A 14,084-nucleotide genomic window follows, 5' to 3' on the forward strand; every position below is an offset into this window, starting at 1 on the left:
TACCTGCTCAATGTAAAAGCTCTTTATTAGTTGAAATATGTTGTACTTCTTAGCTTAGGGGAAAAAATATATGTTAAAGCTCTTAGTTATACCTGAGCTTTCCCTAAATACTGATGAGCTCACGTTCAAGAACAACTCAGAGGAAGAGCAAAAACAAAACAAAACCTCTCAGTTTTATCATCTCTAAACATGAGAGGTAAAATTTTATTTTGCCTCCAACGGAGCCTTTGTGGAAGGGGATTGAGAAATAAAACTACTTACCTACTTTGGAGTTTTGTAAGAAACAGGGCAGCTTCCATGTGGGAAGTTGCATGTGCAACTTCATGCATTTATATGAGGCTGAGAGGGGCGTGGAGGTCCCAAATGGAGCATGTTCTGGTTGGTTTCCTTCCACAGATACTACAAAGAAGAACCTTTATTTTATCTGTGTTTATAGATGATAAGTTGGAGATTTTTTTTTTTCCTCTTTCTTTATTCCTCCGAGTTATTCCTGAATGTGAGCTGATCAGTATTTAGGAAAAGCTCTGATATAACTGAGGGCTTTAACAAATGTATAGATTGTTTTTCCCCTCAGGTATGAATATTGGATTGCTTAAGAAGGAAAAAAACATTATTCTGAAGGGCTTTTCCACATTCTTTATATTTTCACTTTCATTCCAGTATGAATTGACTGATGTTGAAGAAAACTGCAAACTTGCTAAAAGCAACTTACATTCATTATATTCATAACATGTCTGTGTTTTTAATTTTTTGGTGCTCAATAAAGCGCACAGTCAGCCTGAAACATTCCCACATTCATTTACATTTCTAGACCCTTTCTAGAACCATGTGATGATTATGAGAGCATGAACTTTCTACGTGTTTTCCTCTTTCCTTATCTTCATAGACATGCTTCTCTGCAGGTCATTAAATCTGAAGAATGTCATGGCTTTCTGCCTCCGTCACTGCATTCATGGCGGTTCAACTCTGTGAGTGTTCTCTGGTGGGAGAGCGCCTTGTTGCCCCAGCTCCTTATTACAGTCCCTGGTTTTGTTCAACTCAGAGTGCCAGAGACTGGTATTAGGAGTCTTTCTCACAAAAACTTTGGTCAGTTCTTAAAAATGCCTTGCTCTGGAGTGGAATCATTGGTTTCTAGCCTCATCTCAAAAACTGTGGTCCTCTTGTAATGTCTCTCTCCTTGCTTCAACTGCGGCATCCACTCAGTGCAAATTGGATATCCCTGTGAGACCAGATTCTATTGGTTCTCCGCCCTTACTTCTCTTTCTAAGGAAGATTTTATTCCTTGTTTCATCCTGGATGAAGTCTGCAACCAAATCATTGGCTACCACTCCATCTTGGGACCTGGACTTCAGGAGCCCTGTGACAATTCATTTCCCTGGACTTTAGTGTTGTGGGGAAGAGTCATGAGAAAGCAGAGACCCCTCCTGCAGCATTTGGATAAATGTCTCCACCAAGGTCACCAGCTCCTCAATGTCTTTAGCCAGACCCTCACCTTTCTTAGGAAGGTAATCAGAAATTTATGTAGCTTTTAGATCCAGGATCTTCAGTTTGCTATGACACCCTGGCGTCACACCCAGAGTATCAGCTCGGAGCCCAGGCACTTCCTGGTAGAAAAAAAAACAAAAAAAACAAAACCACTCAGAATTCTTGTATCTCTACATAATAAATTCCCTTCCCTTGGGTATTCACTCCTAGGAGGCTGCTGTGTTCATTTTCCAATAGGGTTATTCATACTAGGCTCAAATATTCGTTGCTAAAAGGAGCCAGACTCCTATAGATTTACACTGACACCTGCATTCTTCATTTAGGTTTAAAGAAGACAGAGGTTTATTGAAGTTAGAAAGAACCCAGCAAGCTTGGTTACATGGTTTCACTCTATTTCCCTTCAAAGTGTCCAGAGATTACACAGTGGGAAGCATGTGAGGTCAAAAGCATGCAGGAAGATAAGTGTCATTTGGCAGTGCATAATTTACAATGTGACTTGAATTTTTTTTATAAACATGACAGATAAGATGAAATGCTAATGAATATGAAATTAAAAAAATTTCACATGTTACATGTAGATATATGTGAATGAAAATGAATTATAGTTTACACTATGTAGAAATTACCATACCTAATCCTAAATAGTCAATGTAACATCATCTACCTCAACTAAAATTAACAATATTGCAGGTTTAGGCCCTCATAGTCTCCTTATCTCTGCTGAGACTGTCAGTTTCCCACTTCCATAATCTTTACAAGACTTTGAATTTTCCAAATTCAGAGATCCATATGTACATATGAGTGTTATAAAACTTGTTTTAAAAGAAATGGCCATGTTATGGTAAGAAAATAGAAAAATCAATTCTTGGTGATTATTTTTAAGTTCCAACCTACAAAAACAGTCTTGTTGTAATTCACGTTGGTTCACAACTAAAAATAAAGAATACTGGGTTGTTGGTTTTAAAAGAGAACGCATTACTTCTGTAGTCTTACAAATGAATATGTTGCTCTTTATGAAATGCTGAAAACCAGAGCATTGCTGGTTATTCTAAATACTTCTTTTGTCAGTGGTTTATTAGCCAGCCCTATTAATCTCAAGGCAACAGGAGTTTGTTTTCACAGAGATACCAGGCCATATTTGTCCAAGTGTTCAGTGTGTGACTCATAAGTGTTCCTGTGCTGTTGGATGACTTCCAGGTCGTTGCCAGAACTAACCTCCTTAGACATTTGAATCAAATTAAGAGTTCTCAGCTGAGATCTTAGTGGTATAGTCTTTCCCTAATACAGCAATCCTCTCTGCTCTGAAGTCCAAACATTAAAAGATTACCATGCAAACTTTCCATGGCTGAAGACATCTCTTAATTAAAGGATAACAAATATTGTAGTTAATAGTAGAGTCCAAATAACCAATGTATATTTCCATTAGGTATATTGAAAATTTAAATAGTTAGAAAAGTCAGAATTCCTTTTAAAGGAGGTAATTAAATAGGGAGAATTAAATTTTCTTTGTGGCAATTTAAAAACACCGGTATTTTTATCCCGTTTCTTCACAGTGGTCTAAATGATAAATGTTACATGTCATCGGTAACTTGCAGAAGAGTCAAGAGGATTTTTTAGAAAACCTTTGTACTTTCCACACATGCTTTTTACATAGTGGATATTTAGAATATACTGCATTCTAGCTTTAAAATACTTTTTCCCCCTCAACTACTTCTTTTCCTCCCATAATAAATTTTAAGAACTTATTAAGTTGTCTGTGTTATGAAAACAAAAGTTTCCTTTCTTATTTTGATTTTATTAGTTCCACCATTCTATTTCCAACATCTGGACCACATCGGGAGAAGGCTGGACCACTATGAGAGGCCAGAGTTATCTCTAGGATCTTATGAATATGTTGCTACTTTGGATTACTGCAGAGTAAGTGTTCCCAGGACTTCAAGTGTTTATACATTGATGTCAAACTCAAGTGAATAACTTTCATATGTAAAGAACTGAATCCTGGTTCACAAACAAAGCATTTTGGTGGTGCTATGGGGATATAGAAATGCCTCAGACACAGATGAGGGCTTCTAGGCTGTTAACATGATTAAATTGCCAAACTATTCCAAGCAGTGATTATTTTTAAAAACTAAAAAGTGGTGCCAGAAATAGAAAACAATAATTTAATTTTTATGTCCCTATCAGATAAAATATTCTGAGTTCTTAAAGCAACAGTTCCATATAGTGCCTCAACCTTATTTGTTTTGTCAGAGATCTCAGAAGGTTTTCCCTTCCAAGGCAGATACTCAGCCGATATGGTCAATAGGACTAGGACAGGTTTCTCTACCTCCTTTCTGCACACCAGTTGTCACCACAATGATTTAAGGCTCTTAAAATCTCCCTTGGACTATGTGAGAGCCTAGGATTCTGACCTCTGGTTTCCTTGCTTTTAAATATAAGCGTGAGACTCCTGCCCACTTCCTTAATCTAAAAAATTAAATTCAAAAATGTAGCTTTTCTTATCAGATCATTAACTGTTGGCCTCCATACTATCACCTCAGCTATCTCTTCAGCTGTACAAAACACTCACCACATACTCTGAACTCATCACTCCTTAACTCTATGCTTTTAGGTAAGATTGTTTTGACCAGACTATCTTTGCATCCTCCTGTTACATCTATATACCCCACCTAGCAAACTCCTACTCATTCTGTAATACCTGGCTGAAATTTTATCTTATGTGAGTGTGTGCATGTGTGCACATGAACAACTTTCTTTGACTTGATCATAGTGGTTATTTACTACTTCTTCTGGGTTCCCCCTCCTCCATAGAATTTGGTCTGTATATTTATTTTAGCAATTATCCCCATGAAATTTAAATCTTCTTAAATGTTTTCCCTCTTCATAGATTTCAATATTCTTGGTGACAAGACTCTTGTTCTGGCTCTCTTTAGGGTATCCACCACAGTGTCTAGTACAGGGAAGACAGTTAATCAGTGTATGTGGGGTGGGTGAATGAATGAATGAATGAATGAATTGGCAGGTCTGTTACTATTCCCAGGACTGGCTGTTTCCCTTTTCCAATGTCACAGTGAGAGTGACCATTATTTTGAGTAACTCGCAGGGCTTTAAAATTCTTCGGTGATTTGGAAGCATTTTCTTGGGTATCAGTTCAGATTTCAGCTTCTATCTGAAGTACCATATGTAGACCTGAAGAAACAGAGTCATTCTGACTAATTTTCTTACTTCCCCTTCCAATGTGAATGCCTACTGATGCCCAGTTCTCAGAAAACAGCCTCCGACCCACAGAATTCTATCACAGATGTTTGCAAGGGGACCAGTCCACATTATTGAGTATAAATTACAAAGAACGTTTTTCCTGAATAGAAGTTTTTTCAATTGATTGGATTTAATTTTTTTCAGTTAATATAACTTTTGCATTTATCTTAGTGCTTTGTATGATTTCTTTTACCACATTACATAGAACTAGTTATTAAAGAAAAGTTAATGCTTTATTAATTCAAAATGTAACATCTGAACATATTTTGAGAAACATAAGAACATTTTTGGTATAAATGCTTTATATCAGACAAAAAAAATCCTAAGGTACCAACTACTTTTAGGCAGTTTATTTGTTCTTTACTGTTCTTGGCTGAAGGTAAATGATTAAGTAGACCATAAATAAAGCCATTATAATAACTAGTGATGGAAAATTTATTGATTGATCTTAGCAACCATAGTATAAATATAACTATGCTCTCAGTTTCTAGTTCTCTGCCAAAAAAGCTATATAATCTTGATTTTATGCTTTTTTAATAGAAACTCAGGCAGAGAGTCAAATCTATTTCTGGGAACAAAAGTTTCAGTATCTTCAAACTCTGTTATCTGGAAATGTTCCAGATGTCTAATTGATGGGAAATTTCGCCCAGCAGGCAAGGAACCAAATTTTAAAAAATGTACATTTTAAAGAATTTTTTGTAAGCTTAATCTACCTTTTATTATTCTGAGTAAAATTTAAAATTTAAAGAGTTTAAGTATCTTCAAGTTTAATTATAATTCAAAATGTAGATAAAGAATAATAATGAGTTGCCTTAGGGATTTGGACAATGAAAAAGAGCTTATTTAATTTGTACATGTATTTTTTAACACCACACAAATTTAGAAATACAAAATTATATTTTCTCCTATTCATCTTAGTTTATCTTGATACCAATTTTATATAATAAAATTAACGTTGATATTTACTATATGTGATGCTCTATGCTAAGTACTTTTTATGTGTTGTGTTGTTTAGTTCTCAAGTGAACCCATGTGGTGAGTACCACCATTACATGGGGAAACTGAGGCCTAGAGAGAGCCTAAGTGCCACCCTCAAATCACACACACATAGAAAGTGCTAGAGCCAGACTGAAAACTGTGTTGGCGTGACCATAGAACCCCTATTCTTTATCAGTTTTCAGAAAATCACCATGGGATTCCCCTGGAAAAAAAATACCCCAACTCTGTCATATAACTGAGTTTTTCACTTAAGAGTTTACAGAATATATCTACACGCAAAGTGTACTGAAATGTAAAACCCCATTCTGAACCAGCCTTTCTTTTTTCTTTTTTCATCTCTCCACTTAATTTTAATTCACTGTGACATTTAATGGATACCTAACATGCCCAAGACACTTGGTTATGTGCTGTGAGGGATACCAAATAACAAGATAATGAACTGGTTTCAAGGCACTTCCTATGTCTAGACCCAATAAGTATATAGTTATGATATAAACCCAAGTATGATAAATGCTATATGAGTCCAATAATCCTAGTGCCATAAGAAACGGACAAGCGATGATGTATGATTTGGAGGATCAGGGAAGGCTTCAAAGAGTAAGTGACTTTTGAGCTGGTTACACCATGAGCAGAGTTTGGACATGTGAGCAGGGAAGGGAAAACAAAACAGTGAGCAGAAGCAGAGGATTTGCAACTTCGCTTTCTTCAGGGACTAGGCGGGTGTTGTAGATGAGTGAAGTGGAGTTAGTATGGGAACTAGGATAATTGGAGAGGATGTTCCCTTTCCCCCAAAACACATTCATATTCAAATATTTTTTTTAAAAAAACACTATGCCAAACAAAATACTTTTATGGCCAAATTCTTGGCCCAGGCCTACTAAACTGTGACTTCTGGATAGGAAATGCTTTGAAAATGGCAAACACTTAAATTAGTTGAAGGAATGTGTATTGGGGAATAATGGGAAGTAAAGCTGGGAAATTGTTTTGAGATACAGACTAACCACTGGGTTTGGCGTCATACCTTTGATCTCCTGGTTTTTTTTATACCTGTTTGTTAATGAGTATTATGGGGAGTTGTAAATGCCAGGCCATTGAGGAATTTATGTTAATTCAGTAGGTGATGAGGACCATTAAAGGTAGAGAGGGAGTTGTTGCCTTAGTCCATTTACCCATCCATCTACACATTTATTCACTCAGTTAGCAGTATTGAGCATTCTTTTGTGCCAAACTCTGTGCTTGACTTTGAGGACTCTCAATAAACATTCTGTCTTCAGAGGCATTATTAGCATTGTGATCTGTATTGTGTCTTTGGACCATTTATTCTGACAGCAGTCTGTGTAATGAGAGGAAAGAGATTGGAGGCAGGGGGATATTGGAAGTTAATGCAGTAGTCCAAGCAAGAGAAACTCATGGGAGTATAGCAGTTCTTCAAAAATTTAGAAATAGAGTGACTGGGTATATACCCAAAATAATTGAAAGCAGAGTCTCAAAGAGGTATTTGCATACTCATGTTCATAGCAGCATTATTCACAATAGCCAAAAGGTGGCAGTAACCCAAGAGTCCATACATGGATGAATGGATAAACAAAATGTGGTATGTTACATACGTGGAATATTATTCAGCCTTAAAAGGAAGAAAATTTAGACACATGTTAAACATGGATGAACTTACGCTAAGTGAAATAAGCCAGTCACATAAAAGACAAATACTATGATTTTACTTTTCTGAAGTACCTAGAATTGTCACATTCGTGTAGGTAAGAATGTAGAAATGTGGAATGGTGGTTTCCAGGGTCTGGAGAGAGAGAGGGGAATGGTAAGTCATTGTTTAATGGTCACAGAGTTTTAGTCTTACAAGATAAAGAGTTCTGGAGGTGGATGGTGGTGATGGTTTCAAAACAGTGTGAATGTACTTAATACCACTGAACTATGCACTTAAAAATGGTTAAGGTGTTAAATTTTATGTATATTTTACCACAATTAGAAATAATTTTGGAAATGAGGGTCTAAATTTGGGTACTGGAACCAGAAGGGCTTCACAATTAACTGGTTGTGGATGGTTAAGAAAGGTGGACAATTCCATGGAGAAAATGAGATTTGAAACTCGGATTGTTTTTGAGGATCATGCTTTCTCTAAATTCCTTACAGAGAAGCCAGTACAGTGGGATAAATCTTATCTTACCTGCTACAATTTTGAGTGAAGATCTTGGCAGGCCCTTTATATGGAAGTGTGCTGCTATAGTTAAATAGAATGCTGGTCTGGAGCTCAGAAAAGAGACCATGATGAGAAAGAATTTGAGGAGTCACCTATAAAGAGGTGCTGGTTAAAATTGCGTAAATAAGATCTCTGTGATGGAGCATGTGGTAAGAGAAGAGAAGAGGGTGTCGTTTGGAGAAAGATAAGAAAATGAAAAACAGAAGCAGCAGTCAGAAAAGTGGGAGAAGAGGGGCACTTGGGTGGCTCAGTCGTTAAGCGTCTGCCTTTGGCTCAGGTCATGATCCCAGAGTTCTGGGATCGAGCCCCGCATCGGGCTCCCTGCTCCACAGGGAAGCCTGCTTCTCCCTCTCCTACTCCCCCTGCTCGTGTTCCCTCTCTCGCTGTGTCTCTCTCTGTCAAATAAATAAAATCTTTAAAAAAAAGAAAAGTGGGAGAGGAAATGACACCACAGTGCCTTGACACCTAAAAAAGTGAAGGTGGTCTGCCATGCCTAAAATTGGAGAGATAAAAGAGATTTAGGATGAGAGCTGGATTTTACTTAAAGTCCCTCATTTGCTGTCAGGAGGTCTGTGACCCTTAACAGAGTGGTTTTGGTAAGGTGTAATGGAAAACCAGGTTTTTATAAAGTTCATACCTGTTAGGCGTGGCTGAACAAAGCAAGCTGGGTTGAAAAAGTGGAGTAATTAATTCAGGCAGCCAATGATGAAGTCATTAGAGTTTTCTAGGCATGTGATGGCAAACTTCTGGATGGTTAAGAGTAGGGACCAGATAAAACATGTGAAGGGATCATTTTGAAAGGATAATCAGTGGGACTCAGTGATGGAAAGAAAAGGAATAGTCAGATCTAATTTCATGTTTTTAAGCCTTTGAATTGGTGTGTAGTGATGTTTTTGATAGAGATGTTGGAAGAGAATGTCATTTAGAGGAATGAGAAATTAGTTTCCGATGCATAGAAAACTAGTTACAGTGAAGCATTCCATGGAGATGTGCGTGTTGGATTTATGGAAAGTATTCACTGGGGGAACTGGTAATGCTGAACTTGAGAGAGTACACAAGAATGGTAAGGCACATTTGGGTTGGTCACAAAGAGGCTTTGGCTTAATTAATGGAAATGATTGTTGTTTTTATTTGATATAAATCAATTTAACTCTATATTATAAATTAGATTAGGTGGGAATCAGGAATGATTTGCAAAAAAAAAAAAAAATGCTCAGATAGACAGCAGTGGAGTTCTTTGTTTTCTTTGTTGGTCTGACTTTGAATGTGACAAAGCGATGAAGCATTTATGTTGAAGATTTTTAAGTCCTGCAGTTTTCTTATTTCAAATGACAGACTTTATTAGAAGAGTGTTATACCTAGCCTTCTAGTGGATATAGAATTAATTAGTAAGGTAATTTGGAGATATTATCATGTACTTTTATAATTATAATAGTTAAAATACAATTTTATTTTAGAAAATTTTTGTCATTTATCATAAAGTTAAAAATTGAATTAACCTGAACTCTTGTTTTAGTTTGAGTCACTAAGTTTGCCTGTGGTTCTGTTTTCTGAATATTTTGTAAGACCCAACTGAAGAATCACTTCCTAAGTGCTCTTTGAACCCCAGCCAGTAAAGGGACCAACAGATACAAAACATTTATGTAACAGCTGCTTTATGTTACAGTGATTGTTTTAAACAGATAGAGAAAAGGCCCAATATTCCATTTTTAACCATAAATATGTAAGGTATAGGTAAGTATTTGACAATATAGTACAGTTTTAAGGTATACAATTATATTTTATTATTTTTTAAAGATTTTATTTATTTATTTAAGAGAGAGAGAGAACACGAACAGGGGGAGGGGCAGAGGGACAAGCAGACTCCCTGCTGAGCGGGGAGACAGACCTGGGGCTTGATCCTAGGACCCTGAGAACATGACCTGAGCCGAAGTCAGGCGCTTAACCAACTGAGCCACCCGGACAACCCTACAATTATAGTTTAATATATAATTTCATATCTTTAAAACTGAAAGAGCTTATAAAGGAAAAGATTTGAAAATAGTGTTATCAAGTTAATGAAGTTTTACTAGTTTCAAGACAAGTGCTAATTATTGTATGTACTCTTTGGGGGCTCAATTTGGCAAGGTGTACCAGACACATTTCTTCTCATAAGGCAGAGGGTTATAAGCAAGGCTGGCCACCAGACTGTACTCACCCTTGGGTAATTGTAGTGATAAGGTCTTTGGAGTGCTATAAAAGTGAAGCTTCTCTGCTAGATATCATAATCCTGTCTAACTCCATAGTGTGCCGCAGGTCATACCCTGGAAAACAAACAGCTTTTATCTTTTTTATAGCATCAGAGACTGTGTTCTAGAAAATGATTTAATTCCACAAATGTTATATCCTAAAATATTAAATGAAAAGTTTGATGATCTTCAGGAGTTTCTGAGTGTTTTAATTTGATTATGGAGTGTATATACTTTATAATTACATTTGTGTGATCTGTTTGCTTTCCTGTAGAAGAATAAGCCTCCCAATCCACCAGCCTTTATCTTCATGATTGATGTTTCATATAGTAATGTCAAGAACGGACTCGTGAAGCTCATATGTGAAGAACTGAAGACTGTGCTGGAAAAACTTCCAAAGTAAGGGAACTCCCATTATTTTTAGAATTTGCACAATATTACGGAATTAGCTTATTGGCCAGAAAACAAGTGCTGAATGACCCATGGATATCTTTTGCTAATGAGGACATTGGGCAAATATTTATAAATCAAACAGCACTATTTTTTTTGAGTCCTTAAGAAGTCCAGAGTTATCTTTTGTATAAAACAAAAGAAACAAACTGATAAAAAGTAATGCTATGGTAAACAATATTCAAAATACATTATAAATTAAAAGGAGATTCCCAACAGTGTGATGGGAAAGACTTTGGAAGTCTGTTATTCACTTTCAAAGGGGTTGATTTTCCAGTGGAAACCGGTAGCTGTGGGTTGTAGTAGAGTTCTCAGGGATGCCAGGAAACGGAATTGTTGTCTTACAGCAGGGATGGTAGCTTTTTAGCCAGATTTCCTTTGCCCTTATACACCATCAAACCCCTTTGCTGCTTTACTGCCTCCAGGTCCTGGCACAAGGTAGATGACTTTCTTTGTCACTGCAGGGGGCAGTGCACAAAAGGAAAGGTGGAAAGGTATTTCAGCAAACATGGCTGTTTTTTATAGTGTACAGACTAATTGTTTAGGGTGGGAAGTACCATCTAGTAAGAAGATCCTTTATGAGAGGAAACATGGTTAAGAAAAAGGCTAAGGAATATTGTCTGAAACCTCGTGTCTGCACCAGGCTCAACATCTTCCACCCCTCCCTGTATCCTGAACATAAACAATCTCTGTTCTGGAAAGGGATGCATTGAGGGATGGGTTGTCTATAGTCCTTAGGGCTTCCTGAGTCCTTGGGTGCCCATTCCTCTATATTCGTTCCATATGTGGCTGCTGTGTTGGTGCATGTGAGCCTCAAAGACTGAACTCTGGACCTCCCAGGAGTAGCTTTGTTTGTATCTATGAAGCTCAAGTCATAATATTCCCAAGGATGGTTTGGAAAAGCCTTGGGGATGTTTAAAAAACATTGAGGTGATTTCAAACTGAATTCTAAAATGAAGAATGAACTGGGAGCAAATTGAAGATGGGGCATAAGAAAGGCATGTGATGCCTGCTGACTGTGACTGTAGCTTCTGTTACCTCATTCTTAGTGATACTTGAGAAGTGTGGACTACCTGCTGAATATCATATATCTCTTTTTTTTTAATATTTAATTTATTTATTTGTCAGAAAGAGAGAGCATGTGAGCATGAGCAGGGGGAGGGGCAGAGGGAGAAGCAGACTCCGTGCTGAGCAAAGAGCCCGATGCGGGACTCGATCCCAGGACCCTGGGATCAGGACCTGAGCCGAAGACAGACACTTAACCGACTGAGCCACCCAGGCATCCCTGAATATCATATATCTTATAGACTTCTCTCACAGGGCTGTTTTAATTCTAAATCTGAACTTGGAGCTTGAATAATATGAAAGAAAACTACTCTAATTTCTGGAAATGATGTCTGTCTCTTTACCTTCTCTCAAACTGGTTAGATTAGGCTATCCTCTTCTCTTAGTTACCTCACTAACCCCTTGCTCCTTTCCAACACAGTGTGATATGAAGTGTATAGCCTGTTGATATAAGTCATGAAACTACACTCCTTCCTTAGATGTTATCATGACTTTAATATCCCATTGGAGCAGATTGTGACTTTAGCAAAAGATAGGAGAAGAAAAATAAAAGGATACTGCTAGTTATTCCCTGCTACTATTTAAATATCTCTCTTCAAAGTTTTAATTGAAACCAAAATGCCTTTTCTTCCTTTATCTTTTAAAACAAATCTGGTTGCTTTTTTTTCTTCCCTGAAGTTTGTTTTGGGCTCTGTATGTGTATAACTTTCTATTTTTTATGGTAAGATTGCCATCAGTCTGATTTACTTTCCTTGAACCAGGTAATATGCCAAATAGCCTTTTTAAAGCACAGTATATGTCTTGATTAATGTCTAAGGTATGTTCATCTCTTAGCAAATCTTTTGAAAAGTAAAGGCCCCATTCTTTACTATTTAACTTTGAATTTACATCTTTGATTTTGCCAGATGCCATTTCTGTCTGATTTCTCTGGAATAGGAAAGAAAAGATTTGAAATATTTCATCTGTTGTTCAGATCAAGCAGTTGGGTTTTTTTTTTTTTTTTTTTTCTGGTTGTTTTTAATGCTGCTGTAGCTAAAATGTTCAAAATGCTTGATTTTTGAATATTCTGATTCATCTAGTTACTAACATCTTCAGTATTGCTCTGTCAGATTCATTCCATTAAAATAACAGGGACACGTGTGGAAGGAAGTGGTAATTGAAAAGCAAAAGAAGAAACATGTGTTGTTCTGTGTGATATCCCTTATGTAACTTTATTAAATTTATATAGAATTAATATGAAGGAGAGGCTGAGATTTCATTTTCTTCTGGATATGATTTAACAAGGCAGTTTTACTGTTGAACAAGAAAATTTTAAGATAGTTCTTTGTTTCTCAAACAAATTTAAAAAAAAATATATTCCCATGAAAACATATACTAATATTTTGCAATAATGTGAGATGTTCTGTTAGAAGTTTTTTAAAATGTTAGTTTAGATTTTAAGTGAACCCTGTGAATCCCAGGATACGCCTTTCCCATCACTTGAAAATGTCCAAATCCAAGGGGAAATAGCAATCTAGATTCTTCTCTGTAATTTTTCTTTTGTGTCTTTTGCCTTAATTGACTCTAAATTAACTATTAAAAGAGAATAAATGCCCTCAGGATTTGCCGGACATTTATCACCTTATGTAATAAAAGGTTTACTCGGAAATGGGAGCTTAGCCAGTGGTATGCTGGTAAACTGGATCTCAAATAAATAAAGCCTTAATTGTAGTGTTTGCTTATTCCTGTGGTGTAAAATACTTCCAGCCAGGCCGATTTTGAACTAGCAAGGCGACATCACTAAACAGGAGTTCAGAAGAGATGCATATGATCAGTTTATCATTTTGGGCTCTAACTTGCCATCCTAAATACAGCATTTCACCATCACGATAATCATCCTGAACATACCTCTACCTCCCCATGTTATACTAGACCCTGTCAGGAGCAGAGAGCATAAACTTTGGGTCTTTATTGGTTTATAGTCAAGGATTCATGGTATGTTTACTAAAAGGCACTATATACTAAAAGCCCAGTGAGAATGATTTGTAGAAATTTAGAAGAGGAAATAACTTCTGGTTGGTAGCATCAGGGGAGCTTTGAGAGAGGAAGAGTATCTGTGCTTGGTCTTAAAGAGTAAAATTCTAATAAATGGCGGGGGGAGGGAGAACATGGGTACAGTCTAGTATAATGGTTAGTGGCATGAAATCATATAGTTTAGGATATTGAGGGGGGTGAGTGGGTCTATAAGTCGGTGTATGTGCAGTTACAAAGGATAAGGATACCATTTCTGAAAATTTTGCAAGAGTCCAGAGTATAAACATTTACCAAGCGCTTTTGGAAGGGATTATGAGGACCTATTTAAACTGCCCACCCATTTATGAAGGCCACGGTGAAGAATAAATACC

The 14,084-nt window shown here is 36.8% G+C and overlaps 1 protein-coding gene and 1 long non-coding RNA gene across 2 annotated transcripts in view; both read left to right on the forward strand.

Annotated features, from left to right (window-relative positions):
- Positions 1–14,084, forward strand: part of LOC115943400 (uncharacterized) — a 438,133-nt gene that overhangs the window by 321,881 nt on the left and 102,168 nt on the right. The gene's annotated exons all lie outside the window — the stretch shown is intronic.
- Positions 1–14,084, forward strand: part of SEC24D (SEC24 homolog D, COPII component) — a 96,532-nt gene that overhangs the window by 53,953 nt on the left and 28,495 nt on the right. The window contains exons 10-11 of the mRNA XM_081812869.1: positions 3,287–3,402; positions 10,460–10,584. Of these exons, the coding sequence (XP_081668995.1) occupies positions 3,287–3,402; positions 10,460–10,584 (241 nt within the window). The remainder of the gene's footprint in view (positions 1–3,286; positions 3,403–10,459; positions 10,585–14,084) is intronic.

The sequence above is a fragment of the Leptonychotes weddellii genome, chromosome 2 (assembly GCF_054177405.1).
Source record: "Leptonychotes weddellii isolate Sample4059 chromosome 2, ASM5417740v2, whole genome shotgun sequence".
In the NCBI taxonomy this organism is placed as follows: domain Eukaryota; kingdom Metazoa; phylum Chordata; class Mammalia; order Carnivora; family Phocidae; genus Leptonychotes; species Leptonychotes weddellii.